General features: G+C 36.6%; 1 protein-coding gene across 5 annotated transcripts in view; it reads right to left on the reverse strand.

Annotated features, from left to right (window-relative positions):
- Positions 1 to 202: 202 nt before the first annotated feature.
- The window catches only part of BICC1 (BicC family RNA binding protein 1), a 115,160-nt gene continuing 94,994 nt past the window's right edge, over positions 203 to 20,368 (reverse strand). For 3 of the 5 annotated variants that reach the window (XM_074874403.1, XM_074874399.1, XM_074874404.1), the window contains 12 exons: positions 19,990 to 20,176; positions 18,343 to 18,501; positions 17,749 to 17,945; positions 17,323 to 17,464; positions 16,070 to 16,226; positions 14,549 to 14,714; positions 13,179 to 13,218; positions 12,349 to 12,503; positions 9,861 to 10,017; positions 7,119 to 7,279; positions 4,751 to 4,850; positions 203 to 3,180 (listed from right to left, as the gene is read on the reverse strand). In XM_074874403.1, the coding sequence (XP_074730504.1) occupies positions 3,050 to 3,180; positions 4,751 to 4,850; positions 7,119 to 7,279; positions 9,861 to 10,017; positions 12,349 to 12,503; positions 13,179 to 13,218; positions 14,549 to 14,714; positions 16,070 to 16,226; positions 17,323 to 17,464; positions 17,749 to 17,945; positions 18,343 to 18,501; positions 19,990 to 20,176 (1,752 nt within the window). In that variant the 3' untranslated portion in view covers positions 203 to 3,049. The remainder of the gene's footprint in view (positions 3,181 to 4,750; positions 4,851 to 7,118; positions 7,280 to 9,860; positions 10,018 to 12,348; positions 12,504 to 13,178; positions 13,219 to 14,548; positions 14,715 to 16,069; positions 16,227 to 17,322; positions 17,465 to 17,748; positions 17,946 to 18,342; positions 18,502 to 19,989; positions 20,177 to 20,368) is intronic. The other 2 variants (XM_074874401.1, XM_074874402.1) reach the window with 2 other exon arrangements.

A 20,368-nucleotide genomic window follows, 5' to 3' on the forward strand; every position in this document is an offset into this window, starting at 1 on the left:
GAATGAAACTCATGTAAGCCAAACCATTTAAACCTGCTATGAACTGAACCTGAGATAATTTAACCCCTTTCATATTAATTTTTAAGAAGAGGTATCTCAGAAAAGCATTCTCATTTAGAAGCCCAACAAGCAGACTGTATGTGATATAAAAAGGAACAGTAAACCACACAGAGCACTAGCATGTGAAATAAACATGTTGCAATTATGTCAAATACTGCTTTTTATATTTTATTAACAAGCAAGCATCCCTGGAACCGGGTCTATATAAAAAATACTTCATTAACCAATACAAGGGAGTTATATAAATTTATTTTATGCAATACTGATTAGTTTTGGAAATTCCCACTTTTAATGTTTAATTTCATCTTTTATTTTAAAAAAAAAATCACTAAAAGGACACAACCCACAAAAATACAATCTGTATCTGCTCTATATTTACAGATAACTGGTCACTATTAAGGCACAGATTTAAAACTAACATTTTTATGTAGCAAGTCAAATATTTGTGCATAATATAACACTAACAATACGGTACACTGTACTGTCATATTCCCTTTGTGGAATCAAAATAAGTGAGAAATTTTTTTCTTCCAGTGTGTTCTTTTTTGTGTGAAGCCCTATTGAAAAATAATGTTGTTAATGGGAAATTCTTCACTTTGGTGTAGATGATATAAGCACTGCTCAGCAAGAGACCACATCAACTTAATACTGTAATAAAATCAGTTTCTGAGTATAGTACTGTCTAGATACATAGTATGTACTTACAAAAGACTAAAAATCTAAGAGTGTAAAGGTTTTTTGATGCTTTTAAGTTTAGGCAAAAAAAGCAAGAAGGGGTTGCAGAAAATTCTGTACAAAGTGTTGCTGAATATTTCATTTAAAATATTTTATAAAATTAACATGACTGAATACAAGTTAATTTGCAAACACTGGTCTTGCAAATGCAAACACTTAAATGACAGCTCATCTGTAAGCACATAAGTAGTTCATGTGAATGGAACTACCTACATGCTTAGAAGTAAGCACAAGTGTAAATACTTTTAGAATTAGAAGTTGTGGCTTCCATGAGGGTTTCCATGAAGTTTCTCTTGCTCGTGTAACACATACACACAAATATCTCCGATATGTGGCTATTGACTTTTGGCATTTGAGCACAGTAACTTTGACGTGACCAGCTGCGTGCACACAAGGTGCGGTTTTATCCACTCAGGACTGTAGTACAATTTTAAAACCAGAGGAAGCTAACTGCTACTGGATCTATGGGGGAAGTCACCCAGCTATACACCATTAAGTAGATATGGCTGAAACGAGTACTGAGCAGTTGTTTTTTGCTAACCGCAACACGACTTTATATTATTGCTTGATCATCTATGCCCTCAAGTAACAGTTTCTTTAAATTCCCTTTGTGTGTGCAAATTTCTCTATACATCACTTTGTATTTTCACCTTAAAATAAAGAATTATCCATGGAAAGTGTCAAAACTATTTCTCACCCATTTTTGCATAAAAACCAACTACTGTAAATGTTATTCTAATGCCTTCTGTTAAGAGCACTTGACAGTGGTTTATGTCCATCTCAAAAGGCTTGTACACTGAACATAAATAATACATTACAGTAGAGGTAATTCACAATATTACTTATGGGAATGTTTTTCAACAAATTAATGCTTGGAAACTTCATATTGCATTGCAGAAAGAGGCACTTTATGAATTCCTTCATTATATCAGAACCCTTCATAAACCCAAAGCAAGACATCTGTAAAGACAGAGAAACGATATTGCCAAATTAATTGGACTTTCACAGTATACGAATGCAATAGTTAGCTCTAGCCACTTACAATATGGACTCTTTCTGTTGAACATAACTTGTTTCAGAAATAGTTCATCTCCAGAGTTTTAATCACTTCTGCAGCTGACAATTACAAATCTAGATTGAACGAAACAGATGCTATTACACCTATTTTATGTAGGTCACTTAATTGCTGCATGCATAGTCATGTAAGTAATATGCGTCATTTATTAAATGGCAACAGTGCTGTCTTGTCAAATTAGATTAGTTGTCTGCTTAATCAAACTGACAGCCCAGAGCTCTAGTTTGATGAATGCCTTTCATTCTCTACCATAAATCTGCAGTAGATCAGTTTAATCCGTTATGTATTGCAGGTGTACAGGATCTAAAAATCAAAGTCTGATATAAATAAGTGTCCTTTAGTGGCAGGGTACTAAAAATAGCCCTTTGCTTTGAGACAACCATTAAAAACAGTTTTAGCATAACAGGCAGCAGTTAAATATGATGACTGCAAAGGGTTAATATTGCAAGGTCCATTTTGGTCTTTCATTGCATCTGTTACAGTGAGTGAGTATTGTTAAAAGCAGCATTAGACTGCTTCGTAAGAGCGTAATAGGACTGGTCCACTACCAAGTGGCTTGATTTTGGAACAATCTCTTCAGATAACTACTGGGGAGATAGAAAAAGATCTGCAAAAGAACCAGTTTCTAGTACCATTATAGTGAGATGTGACTTAATGCAGGAACACCTGAAAAAAATTTGATTAGTGCCAATATAAAAACTGATATGGAAATGAAAGAGAGAAATAAAATTTCCACAGGACAAGAAATCAGAACATGTAAAGTGCAGAAAGACCTCAATAATTATTTTAAGCAGTACCAGAAAAATCCATCTTGATAAAACCAAAATCTATGCTCTCTGGCATCCCAGCTCTTCATTCTTCCTTCATTCAACAAAGTAAAAATTCAGTGCATACATTATAGTTATAGGTAATAAAATACTAAACAAAGAACCCTATATTATTATTATTGCAAATTCTGTCCAATCTACACAAGTAAAACACAACCCACATTTGGTGTTTTGAAAGACAACAGACAAAATGTGTTTTCTCTGTTTTTTTGGCACAGTGTTGTGCAGACAAAACGCTTTGGTCCTTGACACCCAAACTCCCAAAGTGCAGAGGGTGGTGTGCAGTGAAGGCTGTCCACAGGATTGCCATGTCCATCTTTACACAGCTGACGTTTTGAGCCACAACTGACTGCTACCAGCGGCCACTGACACTAGCAATGTCCGAATGATACTGACGCGGCAGTCTTCCACTAGCTCCACCTTCCAGGAATGAGGCACGTATGTTTGATGGGTCAAAGAGCTTTCTTCGGTTTTTATTCAGTTCTATAAAGGTCACACACACACACACACAAAAATGTCTCATCAGAAACTAATTTGAATATTTTGATCTAAACCAAAAGCAAACCTTCTATTTAAGCAAACAAAGTATTTTAGACAGAACAGTATGAACTGAAAAAGTCTGTGAGGTACCTGTTCAATTTAACAGTTCAACAGGATAGTAAGAGTGCCAGGTTAAGTCTCAGAGGCTGCTTGGGATGCAGGCAACTATTCGGTGCGGTTTTATTTGGCACTGATACAGTGCAGAGCAGATAATATTTTGCAATAGTGATTTAGATCAAATCGACATAGCTGAAACACTTTACGATACTCAAAGGCTGCAATCTTCCTGAAGGTACAAGCACACAGAATATATGGCTGCAGCACAACCATGCAACATAAACTGAGATGACAGAAAAGCTTATTAGCATCTTGATCATTTCTCAATGCACAATTCTTTATTTTAAACACAACACTGAAACAATACTTTAATAAGGGCTTTTGAAAAAACAGATGCTCGCTTCCCATTCAAACATGCACCCTAAGTTTGTATTAGCAATTGCTCATCCAACATGTTTTTCCTTTCCCCACTTTTCTATTCTTGTAAACAAACTCCATGTAGATACAAGTCACTGAAAGACTACATAGATTTTCATGACCCCTATTGAACTAAGTACATCACATTTTTATCCTATGCCGCCATTTTAAATTAATAAAAAAACATTCACTAATAGCATCAGTAGAAGAAACAGAATTGGGAGAAAAATGATCTAGTGTTACAATGAGGATCTGAAGAAAACTCTTCCTCTGATACAGATTCATTGCCTAGACAATGACAACAGAGCACTCATATGTAATATGAAATCTCATGCTATTTATTACAATTAGGAAAAAAATCTGTTAAGCGTTATATACTACAACACATTGCAAAAAATTAGATTGGCCTTCATCTTTCTGCATGTAGGGTACAAGACAACCTTTTAATTAAAGTGGGTTGGAAAAATTCCAAGTAAGAGTTACATGTTTCTTTTCAAACCTTTACATGTTGCAGAAACAACTGGCCTTGGCAAAAGAAAACCCACAAACAAAAAAACCAAACAAAAACCAAAGTCCCCCCCAAACCAGGCAGTTTTCCCCAACAGGATGATTACTCTAATGATCAATAAAGTGGAGGACAGGGAACCAAAAGCTTGAAAATGCCAGTTCTGACCAGTGTGCCAGTATGTAGTGCCCTTCAGACTCTGCAGGACCTGTAATCCCAGAGCTTCTAGGACCCACAGTTTTAGGGTATAAACCAAAGTTCACCATCTGCTGCGAAACAAACTTTCTACCAAGCTCCAACTTTACAAGGGGACACAGGACTATGCAACTGAAACCTTATTCAGTAATGTGAAAAACTCTATATAAGCCCTGGTTTTAAGCACCTTCTGAAGAGAGGCAAGCCAATATGACCTCTGTGGACTAGATTCTTACTTTTCAGTCTTTCAAGATACTTTGTCAACTATAAGCACACAACTCAAGTGAGAATAATACAAACAATACTTAAAATCAACAAATGGTAATCTGTGTTATTTACCTGAGATTGCAAGCAGCATTTTTCTTCTTGCACCAAAAGTGGTAATTCCTAACTCTTTCAAATCTTGATCAGTAAGAGTAAGGAATGTCTGCAGATCAATCTAGAGTAAAAAGAAATAGAAAAACTATGCAAAACACATCTCTTCCCAAAAGTATTAAGCCATAAATGTGGTTCAGAATAGTTTCAGAATTTTCTTTCCTACTGCATTTTACGGTTACGCTGCCAACCTATTCTTTGGATGTCAACAGCAAACATTGCTTTCCATGGCTACTTCACACTGTTGTTCAATTGGCTACTCTGCACTTCTGACAGATGAAAAGAAACTAAAAAGTGAGCAGTTGCAGAATAGCACAGAAGATCAATTAATCTTACTTATTCATGTCCCTTGAGATTTTGAGTATTTACCACAATCGCTACAATGTAGTTGGGAACTGCCAGGTATGTAAGTCTATAGATATAGGAGGTGTTTCAGACTATAGTTAGTTAGCAGAGAATGATGGCTCAACTGCTGGTGACACATTTGAGTTAAAGCACTGACGAGTATTTCATAGAACTCCAAGTGTGTGCAACGATGTATGTTTGTGGGTTTTTTGCTGCCAGTACAATTCACAGAAATGTAGTGGAAAATTGTTTAGTTTTCACTCTGGCCAAAGCACATGGTTCATCTCACACTTAATAAGCAACTCCTGAGGTAAGAAAAACCAAAACAAAACCCCACCTGTCAAACAAAAGCCATCTTTAGTGCTGGAAACCAACACAGCTGTGTCGCCTTTTTAGAGGAGTGGCTAAAATAATAAGAAAGGATTAATGACTGGATAATACGGGTATTATGAAACATGCAGGGGAGTACAGAAGAAATAAACCTGAGGAACTGTACACAGAATTAACTGAGGCAGAGCTGGATTTATTAGTTCAAACTGAGGACTGACCTTGCTACTTTAGGACTGGCTGCAGGCTAACCCATGCTGGCATCTGTCCCACATCTGCCAGTGCTTTGCAATCCCAAAAGAGTTCATTAGCTCAGATGCAGCCAGTTCCTAAGGGCTTTTGTGCAGTACTGCACAGGAATAAAATTCCCCCACAGTACTTCAGCAGCATGATTAGAGAGAGACACAAAATGCTGGCAGGAAACACACCAGATCCAACTGCCCCCGGGCTGAGACAGCAGCAATACACTTCAGTGAACTCAGGACGATTCTGTGAGCGCATATACATGAGTGACTTAGCGTACACGAGAAGGTACAAGTTTGCCTCATGTCTGCCCTTGGAATAGTGTAGTACACACTTGAATGTGCCCCTGATGGGTGCAGTTTTCCTCTCGTGGAAGCAAATCTGAAGCTAAATATTGACACACCAGAGCAACTCATGCAATATGAACGGAAGGTCCTCCTGGAATTTGTTCTTCATGAACACATGCACCATTCTTAATGACATGGCAATCTGTACAAAAAACCACTCTGCGTGGTCTATTAGGAGAAAACATGCAGGTACAAATCCAAGACCAGCAACTGGTGCAGACCTCACTGCTGATAGAGATGAAAAGCAGACAGATGGGTCCGGAACACAAGAAGATGCCAAATCCAACTGTGGTCCTTCCCCTGTACCACATGAGACACTGACCACACGGACATCTGCTTTGCTCCCCAGTACACCCAATTCCAATGCGTGACACATACAACTTCTCACATACAGCTATGGTGCTTTCAGGACAAGCCCAGGGCTCTAAGCCAGTAAGTCTTGCAGCTGGACTCACTGTACTTTTTGTGACACAGTTGAATCTGTCACCAGAATAAACCATCTGCAGATAACCAAGTTCACTCTACCTGTATAATATTCTATGGATACGAAATACTACACTTGGACTGAACTGAGATTAGCTGGTGTGGAGATGGAAAGCTCACACAGATGATGGACCATGTCTCCCTGTTGGGAGTGGATCAAAGGAAGTCAACTGGCACACAGGGCAAGGGATAAATATATGTGACCCCGGAATTGGTCAAGACAAGACGTTAGTACTGAATGCAGACTGGATTTCCATAACCTATATATGAAGCTGACCAAAAGCTATTCAATTCTAGTTAACATCTTAGTTTACAAGCAGGAGCCAAGGTTTAAACTTCCTTGAATGAAAAAGACACACCCAAAACCTAGTTTAATTATTTGTTAAGTATAAACCAAAGGTGCAGGCAAACTCATGTCCAGGCTGCCTATTTGGAAATTGAAAGACATGAGATACAGCTTTGAAAGAACAGCTCATGAAAATCCTGTCACAAAGTGAGAGTTCTTTGTGGCTTTGGTCAACACACAGAACAACTACTGCTGGAAAGCATGCTACAAACACAAAGGTGTCTTTCAAAGGAACACTAACCTCTTGCTGTTGGAATACGTCTGTGTATTTGCCCAAACCAAGTTTGCTGAACAGCTCAGGCAGATCAGATCCCTTAAATAAACTGTTCAGGTTACAGCCATTGCTTCCTGTCAGCGAGGAAATGCAGTCCATGTAATTACTGCTACTGAGATAGTGTTCAGCTGAAAGGGAAGAAGCACACTTTTTAATCACATCACAAAAGCACACAATTTTCTGTCATATCAACAATGTATTCAATTAGATCATTAAATTAACAAAATATTTAAATCTTTATTATTCAGCAAAAAAAAGACTCTCAGTGGTCTGAGAGAATGAACAGCATAAAGCAAGTTTCTTGTTAATTAAGTTCCGGTGTTTGTTTTCTGTAGAAAGATACTTGGGTAAACCTTTTAGGCAATAAAATCACATTATGTGAACTGTCACATGGATACAAGTCTGGAACTCATACAGGGGAAAGAGCTGCAAGACCCTGTTGCTTTTCCTCCTCTTAAGCCCTCTGCTCCTCTTTTCTCCAGTGAGTATTTTGGAAAGCACCATTGCACACAAATGCAACCAGACCTTTTTGGTCTGGATGGGGAGAAAACCATACTGGAGCAATCCCTGGTAAAGGAACTACATAACAGCCACACGATTTGGCTATTATTTTAGTACAATAGAGACAAAAAAGAAATGCAGTAGTCTTTTTAAAGACTAAAACTGGAAATAGTCTCCCATTACAATTTTAAATTACATTCCTAAAAGGTATATATTTAAAAAAAGGTTTCCAGGGTGAGGTTCTTAAAAGACCCAAGAAAACCCATTTAGCAGTACAATCCCTGTCCTCTGTGTGTGCATACTGATAGTATGCAATCACATAGTCCATAATTATTTTTCCTCATGCTGCCTAAGAAAAGGATAGCTCCCAGGGTGTGCATCAGGCATTTGTGTAAATGGGGTCACTGTGAGTGCTCCCTCCCTCATTACAGAATAACAGTGAGTGCATAAGAGGCTTACAGGAGGTAAAGGATACTTTCCCAGGTGAGTAAAATTAAGATTGCCCCAGAGACTCCTGTTATGGCCTCCGCTATAGAATGCCAATAGGATGTGAAAACCACCATTTTTCACAACTGGCTATCACACATTTCTTATTTTCTGGGCACAAACTAGTTGGAAGCATTTGGGATTGGGTTTCCAGAGTGAAGAATTTCTATCAACCTCAGCTCCATTTTAGAAAAAGAGTTTTAAAACACAGTAAACTGTTCAATGTTGAAAATGTAAACATTAAGTCTGACAAATGAAGCAATAACTACGTTGATTTTTTTAGACTGTAAAAGGTGGTGCCTCAGTTTCTTCACTATTAGAGTAAGAACACTAAAAATACCCAAACAGAAACCCATGATCCCACACTCAGGGCAGATGATGCGAGGTCATTATTGAAAACCGAGTATTAAGAAATACTTCTTACTGGTGCAGTCTGGAAGCATTATCTTAAAAACAAAGAAGAAATTCAACACTACTATGCAACTGTGTCAATGAAGACTTATATTTTAGTACTCTGGCACCTACATATTAAGGTAAATACATTTGTCCAGCCAACTGATAGCTATTTCTTTTGTCCCTCCTCCACACATTTCATTCTCTAGGAAAGCTACAGCTGCTACAGAACAGCCTTCCCCACTGCCAATGTATTCACGTTTCTACTTTTCTTCTAATGCATATGTAACTACATTTTTAATCCTTATTTAGGCTGATTAACCTAGAGCTTCCATTTTTGTCCAATTAACTTGGAAACATCAATGGTTTGATTTCAAAGAGTAAACTTTTAGTCTCTTTTGTTCTGTGAGTACTTAGAATATGGTATGCAGCCACTCACAACTGAACTAACACGCTTTTAAAAATAATGAATAATTACAAGTATACCAACCATGAATATTTTCTCTAATAGAAGCTATCCTTTCTTAGGATGTCCAACTTTTACTACCTGTGTACTTTGCAGTTAATCTGGGATTTAGGTTCTATTCACCTTTATAAGAAAGATGCAATAAAAAAAAAGTAAAACCAGCCATAGTTATTTCCCCATAATGCAGTTAGTTAGTATGGACCAGTATTCTCTACCTACATTTTTCGCTCTTTCAGAAAGTCATATATTAAGTTACTAAAAAAATGGAATTAAGTTTCAAAGAGTTCAACTGAAGCAAAATTTTAATTTGCAAGTTTCAAACATTATTTAAAAATTAAGTACAAAATTTACAGCCTGTATCCACAGAAACCATTGTTTAAAATCATGTGCTAAGCCATGCCAAACATATGGACAGTCTTCTTTTATCACCATAAAGAGAATCACGCTTTAAAATTCAATATCAGCACAGATTATGACTTCTCCACCAGTAAGGAAATAGCTCAATAAACACTGGACTGTTGTTGCATCAATAACAGAGCAGAACAGTAGTAATCTAGAAAGAAACTTTTATATAGGTCTGTTTTCAGTACACCTTGAAAAACTCCTTCCAAGACAGCAAAGAGCTTTCAGCAAGAATGTCTTGCATTTAAAAAATTTCCTTAACGGTTTTCCTTTTGGACCATTATTTGTTTATCATGTTAAACCATCTTGCATATGCTTTCACTTTTCAATTTGTAAAAAAGTTTACTTCACTGGTGTCAGTAATTTAAAACCCTAGTGATGTCAGGAAACATATTGAAATAAATATTCATTGATATCAAAATGATTTTTAAAAAAAAATTAGATCTTAAGAAATTATTAACCTGATTTATTTTGTTTCCGTTTGGGACTGCCAATTGAGGAGACAAATTCATTATGAGCTGTGGGTCCAAGCCCATTACGGTCTCTCCAGTTATCAGATTCACTGCCACCTCCCAGGTGCTCCCGACTGTTGGACCGTGAGAGAGACATCGATGAACCCTGCAAATCACAAAGGAAATTTGGTCAGAAAACAGAATTTTCATTGTGACTCAGATGTTTTCTTTAAAGCAGCTCAGTTAAAAACACAGCTTTCAATGCTTCCAAACATTCTTTTGGCAGTTGATCAATAGTCACATAATTGCAAGCTGGACACAAAAACAGCAGGTGTGCTTAAAACATATGCAGTTCACAGATTTTAAGCAGAAGTTATTTAAAGACCATGCTTCATTCCTCAGTATTTCCAAGTTTGTTTTCAAAACATTCAATGGTATCAAATTCCCACACAAATTCCAGACAAAGCAGTCTATCAATTGCATCCCTTCACAAGGAAGAGAACGTAACAGAGCATCTATCTGAATTTAAGTGGATCAGGTACACAATACTTGGACAACAATATTTTACACAACACAACAACAACTCCGCAACGGTTTGTGAATTTGCAGATTTTTATTTTTATTTTTTAAATAGATTTTCATATTCCTATAAAGTACTAATTATCAACTCTCATCACTGTGGATAAGAATGTTCCAAAATAAGGCATCAGCATTACCTGACAGCAGCTGTTAACTATGGAATTGGGTGCGGATGCACCCAAAAAAAAAAACATAGACAATTGATACCACACACATACATGAACTAAAAATTGTGGAACCAAATGAACAGTTTCTATACACTTGCATCAAATTCCAATTGAACGGCATAACTTAGGAGGCAGCAATCTTTTCTACTTTTCAGGAAAATTGACACCACTGAAGAAAAAAAGGCAAAAGCTCCTTGTCATTGGCAAAAGCAGCAAGGTGTGAGCTATGGTTAGTATGACTCAACAAATGAAGACAGGCAGGATTTGACCTCAAGTTTTACAGAAGAGCAACAAGAGACATGGCCTCTACAGTATATAAGATCATAGTGATGACTAAAAGTTGTGAAGTAAAAAGGATGTCATCCAATGTTTCTAGAAAACTGAATGCACAGTAAAATATCATAGTGAAGATGAAAGTTTGGTGAGCTTATTTTACAAATTAACTTCCCAGACATTAGACTATAATACCAACACTACATTTGTTCAAAGACTTCAGCACATGACTCTCAAATGTGCCTGTGTATGGAAGAAGTGTGGCAGTACTGCCTCTAATGCAAATGATGTTGATGACTGCTAAAAAGGAGGATACAGGGAATCCAAGATTTTTAGCTTCCCCAGATGTTTCCGAAATAGCTTATGCCAAACACTGGAAACCAGAGTCCTAACACGCTATCATTTCACTGGAGAGAGCTAAGCCTGTGGTTTGCACATGGGCAGACTCCGAGTGAATATGATTCTTAGTTAAAATGACATCCCTGCTTAGACACTTCTAGCAGGGCATCATGGTCTAGGGGAAAACCCCACCTCAGCTCAATCAGTATAGAAGAATACACTAAAAAAATTTCATAGATTTTGGTTGTATCTGTTTCGCTCCTAGTTACTACTGCAAGCTCATTATGTGTATCCAAACCTACCACATGTAGTTGAACAACACAAAGTTCACGTCAAGCAGGGAACACCAAGACACATTTTTACCATGTCTGAATATTTCTTTTTCATTAAAAGATAGGTACATCCTAGAGAATAGCTGTATGAAGTCCCAGTCCTGAAGAAAACCATTTACATTTTATATAACTAGGACAGAAATAATGAAAAAGGTGTCTCCATGGAGGTTGGGAAAGATTACAGCAAGGAAACACACTAAAAAGCAACTTCAGTATGCCTTTGAGAATAACAAAACATAAATTCCCTGCAAGATTCCCACGTTGGGACTCTCAAGAGACTTACTGGACCCTGTGGCTGCCTTCCTCCTGGGAAATTTCTGGGCCCAGTGAACAGTTTAGAACTGAAGTTCTACAGCTTTGCCAACAGAAGATAAGATGAGCTGCAGCCATTTCTTGTTCTAACATGCTGCTCCATAATGCAGTGATTCACATTATGTACACATTAAATCTGTTATATACACATTGTTTTAATTAGGTTACAAAATTTCTACCACTTGTCTACAACTATTGAGACATTTGGTCCCATAAGTTGTTTTAAGGTTCTTTAAACAAATATATTTTCAGGAGCAGACTTCTATAAAGCTAGAGTAAGATATATAAAGCAGATATAATTTTGTGTGTTGGGCTGAATGTATTCCATATGCCTTAATATTTATTTTTCACCATAAAAAAATATTTAGAACCCTAAAAGGAAAACTAAAAATCTTATCTGGAAGACTTTTTACAAAAGTTATAGACATTTCTCAAGAGAAACAACTGTATGATTCACTAGAAATAAACTTCCATTACAATACAGTTTTTTTATACCTCGTATGTAGTTGTCATAGATGGCTTGTATGATACATGATTTGCTCTTCGTAGTTCCTTGATAGTTTCTGCAGGCATAGATTTAGAGAATCCCAAACCACTCCATGTGTTTGTTGGAGTTCTCACTTCTGTTACAACTGGCTTCTTTAACATAGCTGAAAAAAAAAATAGAGACAAATTAGTAAATCTCAACCTTGTTAAAGGTACTGAGATGATAAGCCTGAAGTCATGTATGCTAACAGACTTCAACCCACCAAACGGTAAATTCTAAACACCTCCACTTGCTACACAGCTTGAATTCTACCCCTCCTTAAAGCAATTTACTCTGTCAGAAGATAATTAAACCCCACAGGCCTGGAAAGAAGCCAAAAGAATAGTATCTTTCAAAAAGAGGAGGTTCTGGTTTTCTTTTGGTATGGGGGTATTTGGTTTATTTAAACAGGGTCAAAGATACAGCTAAGTCCCTTACCAATTTTGTAACTTAATTTATCCCTGAAATAAGGAGCAACTTTCCAATATGACAAACATCTTAAAGTTTAATTCGCATCCAAATAAAATCAAATATTACAGCTATGAGGTCTCTGAAAACAACATGGATCATTTGCATATGGATGTACTCACGCAGAGAGCATCCCATCTGCAAGTTGTTTATACTGCATTTTATACTACATTGGTATGAAGAAATTTTTGGAACATGAAAACTAATGTAAAAATATTTCACTATCAGCCTTAGATTTTATTAAAAAATCAAATTACAAAACTGAAACTTCAGAAAATTCTTTCAGCCATGTACTAACAAACTTTTCAGAAGTCACTGTGTATCCACATACCTTTGGTTGCTAGTAGCTTCTTCTGTTCATAGTCAAATGCCTAAAAATTAAACATGCAGAAGATAGCTTAATTACCATTCTAACTAAATGCCATTCTAGTACTCAGCTCTTGGTAAAAACAAATGTTTTGAAAGTGGCCAGTGAATACATCTAGGAGACACCTGAAGTACTGCACAATAATTTGACAGTAGTCCAGTTAGAGCCTTAGTTACTTAAAGAGTTCACTCAAACATAGATAACAAAGATTTTAAATAACTATCTGATATCCGTATGAGTGAGGCTACAGCAGTATTTACAAACTGTTTAGGCAGAATGTTTGATTTTTTTTTTAATAAGACATTTTTTCAAGCATAGTTTCTCATCCTTAATCATGTCGTCTTAGGATTTAAAAACATTCCTCAACAGCACAAAAAGGATAAATATATTATCTTCGACAGCAAATCTAGGCACCACCATTATTTTAAATAATCTTTCAAATGTAGTTCTTCTCCATGCACTCTTCTTCTGAAAGGAAAAGAACTTAAGTTTTGAGAGAATCAAAAAGCCCCTTGTATTCACACTACCTATGACAACAGAAGACTTGAAGTTTAAATACCCCTGGTTAATTAAGTTACACTTCTTTGAGTTACAGATTAGCAAGTCTAAAAACTACAAAAATGCAGTATTTAGCCTGAAGCATTAAATTCACTACTTGAAATAACTAGAGGAATAACTAAGGAAAAGGGCTGCAAAGCACTAACATTAATCTTACTCCACTACTCCATGCAGTCTAGTTATGCCCACGTACTGATAGATCTATACTGAAAACTACTCTGATACTACTGATTGACAAAGGGCTTGCTCTCTTTGGGGAGATCTGCAGTAACATGGAAGTAGTTTAGAGTATAGTAGTAGGCTGTAGTTAACCAAGTAGAAACAGTATAAGTCAAAAAAAAAGGAGTATATGTACAAATCCATATTTATAAAGCAAAACCAGAGTAGTTACTCCACTAAATCCCCCTGTATATGAACCTGAATCTATAGAAAAAAAAATTGTGTTGACACTTCTTATAAGAACTTGCAAAGCATCTTTTGTTGATATAATTCTCTCAAAGCAACAATCTAAGATTTTTTTATACACAAATGATGCCTGTGTAGACCAATATAGCCATCCAATCTATTCTGTACTTACATTTTTCTTATTCAACAGAAGCACAAGGGCTTTTTTGTCTTCAGTTGAAAGAATTAACAGCTTTGCTGGGAAATGCATTTACTGAAACAGTAACGGCAAGTCAGTCTACTAGTCAACAGTCACTTTTGCATTCCATGGTAATTTCACTTTGCAACTATCTAGTTTTGCACTAGATTTGGGTTTATTCAGGGAAACGTACCTGCATATTTACATATGATGGCTGTGGAGCTAGACGTGCTCTTTCAGAGTTCTGCTGGGCAGCTGCTGCTCGCTCTGCTGCACGTTCACTTCCAGGAGCCTTTTTATCAGCCATGGGACTTTCAGAAGCACTTAACTCTGCATCTGAGAGCAGCCTCTCTGCAGTGCTGCGGGAGCAAAGTCAGCATAAGCTCCAGTCTTCTTTTTCACAAGCATTGAATATTCAATGCTATTTTGATAACTGAGCTTCACCCTGAGAAGTTTGGCAGCAAAATTCTAGAAATGCCAGTACACAAACATCTCGGTGTTTTTAGCAAGTCTCAGCTTTCCTTTACCCATTTCTCTGTCAGTGAAACAAAGCATGTATTGCTGCTTCCTATATCACCAAGTATGAGGCATAGTTTATAGATACAGGTTTGAACTGCCTGGTATCTGGAATTATCACATGCAATCCCTACACAGTGTGACTTCATATTGTTTAGCCTTGCTCAGGTCAGCAGTTCAACAGCTGTAATAGATTCATAGTAGTAGGATAAAGAGAGATGCATAATGGGGACTAAGAAAGTTAACATATTTTTAAAGCTTCAATAATTGCAGTCCTACATGCTAAAACACCTCTCTATGATCTTTTCTTTCTAAAAATCAGCCACATTTTATGCCTACTCTAGAAAAGTATAAACTCCTACTTCAAAGCAAAGTGATCGTGTGCTAGGTGCTGTAGACTACCCCAGAAAAATGCCCTGAGGAAACTCAGCAACAAAAAGAACAAGACATACAAACAACTGACTGATATACAAACAACTGAGGTTAGCAGGAATCCTTGGATTTCTAAACTATGAGGGCAAAATTAATGAAATAGATATCATAGCTTTAACAGTGTAAATGAGGTAGAGAAAACATGCATCTCAAAAGAGTGATGAATGTTCCCAAAAGGAATAGTGAAAACACTACTTAAAGTAGATCGGACAAAACATTGCATTAAGCACAAAACCTGTGTTGCCAAGACATATTATGACTCAAAAGAGCCTTTCCCACTGCTGGCTCATTAAAAAACCCAAACAAACAAAAAAATCATTGAGACAAGTGTTTGAGAACATGCTGTTATGCCCTGAATATAGTTTTTCTAAGAAGAAAACAGCCTCAGGTACTCACAAAAAGAAAAAAGCTGTCAGTTAGTAATTGTTCTCAAAACAATCAATAAAAAAAGCAAAGTGCAAGAATGTATACTTTAGAAATAGGTAGAGTTCCTCTGAAAAAATCCCCACTCTTGTGGGAGAGGAAAGGCATTTATTTTTTTCAAACAAAAGAAAAATGCTTAGGATGTACAAAAAGCATTGAAACTTTGCAATAATCAGACAAACTAAGGGGTATATTAATGCCTAATGTGATTAAAAATCAAGCCTGATTTAAATCAGTACTTTGAGTATCTTATAACTAAACCTCCCCTTCCACTTACAAAAACACAGTAAATATTTTTGCATGGCAAGAGTTCCATTAATCTGTATTTGTACATTTAACTTACTGTAAGTGAGAGTTTTTGGTGCCTTGAAGTAATTCAACTGTTTGTCTCTTGGCACAGGCCTGTTTGGAAGAGCTCATCATCTGCTTCAGATCACTCGTATTTGCCGAATGGGACGGACTTCTTGGCATGCCCACTTCTACAAAAGCATCATTGCAACCTACAAGGCCAATAAAGAGAACAGTTAAACAAAAACCCTCTTATGTTCCAGTGAGCTTACTGAAGAAATAACAACTATACAATAAAGCCTGCTCTTCCTCCTTACAGAATTACTGTAGTCTTCAGGGATAACAACTTGGTCAAGGTTAAGAAGTCAGAAATGTAAGTTCAAATGTACAAAAAAAGCTGTTGGTATTCACATATATAGTAGACACACTAAGTATTTTCTTTTTTAGGAGATTTATTTTAAGTAATTTTACTTAATATTAAATCTGAGGACTGACAATCAGAAGTGACTATTTCCAATAAATTCGGTTTTATACCCAGTTTTAATAAACCTTGTCAGGTGCTCAGATAACTTTTGCTGGAATAAAAAACTCCCCACTTAATATTCAAATATCTTTAGAATGTGTTTTTACAAATATTTATTATCTTAATTGGGCAATGTACCTTTTAGTCAAATCAGTTCAAATGACCACAACCCTTCATAAAATGCATCTCTCTGTTGACCAGTATTTGCAAGGGAAACAAGGCCTTTACACTTATTTGCTCAAGTTTGAAGTGGAACTGGCTTTCCCTCCTTACAAGAATGATGGGAACAGTTCATTAGTTCCTTTAGCTTCTAAAAGGCAGCATAACTGAAATGCTGTTTTAAGACATGCAAATAAATTCTGTTCATCAGTGTCATCTCGATTTGATCGACACATAATTTTCTGCAATAACCTTCTCAAAGGCATTAATTCTTTCCTTTCATTAAAAAGCAAAAATACAACATCATTTAAACCAACAGAGATTGTCTTAAGCAATGAAGTTAAGTTGCTGTAAACATACTAAGATTATAATGTTATCTCCCTCCGCTCTTAGGGAATGTTACAAGTGTGTTTACGTTCACTTAAGGTGCTTCTATCAGCAGTACAGTTCAGATACTACAACTTCTATTATTTACTTTGACAACAACTCTGGGAGATCCAGAAATATTTTCCTTCAAATGGCTGCAAAACCAATGCACAGGCAATATATTTACATTTTTGTTTCATGAACTGTATATAGACTGCACAAATGCTACCAGACAAAAGAATAAAATGTCAAAATCTTACCTTCTGCACTATTTGACTTGGCAGCTACTTGTTCTGAGGCACTATGAGTGCTTGTTTGTCTTACCGGATCACTGTGGTTTGTGCTCAACACATTTTCTCCTAGTGCTGTGGCAGACAGTGCAGCATACTTGATATTTGAGGTCTGAAATGATTGTCAAAAAAATCACTAAAGTGATTGTTATGCTTAAGGAAATATTGAAAGAATTTCCCTCTTCTATCTGTGCAGGAGAACAAGAAATTCATTCCTGATATAAGAGAACAATATGTTTTAATGTTCCATTTTTCAATCTTTAAGTCATGTTTTGAAAACGTTATTGTTCTGTTTCTAAACTTTGGAGCTTTAAGTATTGACTAATATTTCTTTCAGCTTTCCTTCAGAGGTCTATTACAAACAGATCCAGTTCACCATGAGATAATATCACTTACCTTTACATGACCATTTAAAGAAGGTGAGCCTTTTTTACTCTCTGATTGCATGCCATTAACGTGGACTTCAACAGGAGTCAAGCCTGGTGGTGGAGATGGAGTGTTTTGACTATAATTAGGTACTCCAGACAACAGAATACTAGTTAGAGTTGCTTGAGCAGTAGATGGTATCATTAGGTGGGGAATAGCAGAAAAACCTGTAACAAAATTTAGTCATGTTCCGATTAAGTTCCTCATTTAGCTGTCTCACACATTATGGTGCTTTATATAAATCTCTATCTTTATGTAGCTTAGATGCATCACTAAACAATTTGCCATTAGAACTGCATGCTAAAACCATAATGCTTTATCTAACCTTTACTTTGTAGGTTAACACAGTTTTCTATATAAAATAGATGAAAACACTGCATGTGACAGCATGTCAGAAGTTTATATTAACTTATAACTCGAAATGTGGATATTTATTCATCTGTGTTAAGATAAATTTAAGAATTATTAAGGTTCTAAAGAATTAATGATTCCAAACTCTTCAATTGTCATTCTAATGACTTAATGTTGCACAGTTCATTTAATTCACATTTAACTTCTACCAACCTGTGGCATTTGTGTTAGCAAGAGATGTTGCCCATAATGTGGGACTAGGTGTGCCTGAACTTGGGCTCTGCAGGGGACTCACAGAGCTATTAAGGGCATTCAACAGAGAGTTTGGAGCAGTTGAGGTGTTGACTGACAGGGCTGTTGGACCTAAAAGGCCTGCAAAAAATTATGCAAGTGAACAGCATAATTTAATTAAGACTTACAAAAAAAGGTTTTCACAAAAGTATCACTTAAAAAACAAGCAAACAAACTAAATTTCACCGACGTGTATTTTACAAACAAATTTTAACACTAAACCTGCTGTCAATTTTGTGCACAGAACACGCTGAGAATGCCTGTTCTTAAACTGGGAATCATATCTCCAAGAAGAATTGGAGCATCTTTTATGTCCTTCTACTGGACTCTAACTATGATCATAACAAAGAGTCTGCACCGGTTGCCTCTCAGCCTCACCATCCCTTTGTATCCCCTCTATTGCTTCAGTCAGTTTGTTTCAGAGAAGCATCACCTAGAGACAAGAAAACAACTGCACTACACAACCTTACTTTCATTTCAGACAATAACCTTTTTCTCAGAAGCTCATATGCATGAACCACTACACCTCCACGCTAAGAACTATTTAATTCCTTTTTGTATCTTCAATGCTGACTGCAAATCATTCCCCAAATGCATTCCTTATTCCCAAAACATTCTCTCAAATCAGCTCTTCATGCAAGAGCATTCACAAGGCAGTGCAGCACTATAAAGAGGTAAAAAAACAACCCCAAAATGCAAGCATGACAAGAATGGTAACAAAAGCAGTATTAAAACCCACAGTCCAATGGCACAAACACTTGCCCCGTGTGACCCCCAATAAAGCATGTGCCATGGAACTAGGCAGCACTCCTGGATGGCAGGTTGTAAGGGAGCATGGTGGTTACATGAGAACTCTGAGTTTGAAGAATCTGTGTCAAGATTTGTCATTAATTCTTCTGGGACTGCTTGGTTTTCTATATATTTCTGATAATAGGGCATTCGCAGAGCTTGAAAATGAAATGGTAAATCCAGTCTGGACTATGCACTACTTCTATAAAATTACATTAACATAGAAAGCTTACACATTTCTGTCCTAAATTTCATACTGACAAGTAAGGTCTAAAGTAGCAGCACATGCATCCCTCAATTACAATGAGATACAGCCAGACCTGAAATGTGTGCTGTTGGCTCTGTTAACTTTCACAGTACTGTTGACAGGCTTAAGTACCTACCCAAATTCAGGACAGCCTGAGACATCACAATATTGCCAAAGAAAGAAAAAAGGTCATTTGGAAAAGATTCTTCTGCAAGTTGTAAAAGCAGTGTCCTACTTCACCTGTATTTCCCTCCCTTTCACTTTCAGCTGGGTGGTTTTTGAGCTTCCAGAGGATTTTCTAGAGATGAGTCACACATCTGATTACGAAAGCCTTCAAGTTTTACAAGCCCTTGAAAGGCCAGATGCTTTTGGGATTCTCTAACGCTTTAACATGATTCTTGATGCAAAACACACATCTGTGTACAAAAGTACACACATGTACTTTTTTTCTAGTACAAGTGAATTAGGTTTCAAACAAATATATATCTATAAAAAAAATACAAAGATATATATATATAGAATATAATGCATACCAAGCCCAGTGAGTCCTAGTCCTGCTGAGGACAAGATATCCAAACCAGGACAAGACAGACCAACAGGGCATGAGACAGTAGAGGGATTTGATGCTATGGTGACTCCACTACTTTCAAGTCCCAAGAGACATTTCCGTGCCTCATACATATTTAAGGCATTTCGTTCAACACTTTTTACAATCACAGACTGTAGGGAAAGAAAACAAAAAACAACAAAGGAAAACCAATGGGTAACACAACTACATAACATGGATCTGTAACACATAACTCTTCTTAATACTACTTAATCACGGCTATCGGTAACATAACAGTATGAGACAGCATGAAATAATATCCATTAGCAATTATTCAAATTTGGTGGCCTTGATGGTAAGTTTAG

Source organism: Strix uralensis, chromosome 7 (genome assembly GCF_047716275.1).
Source record: "Strix uralensis isolate ZFMK-TIS-50842 chromosome 7, bStrUra1, whole genome shotgun sequence".
Classification (NCBI taxonomy): Eukaryota; Metazoa; Chordata; class Aves; order Strigiformes; family Strigidae; genus Strix; species Strix uralensis.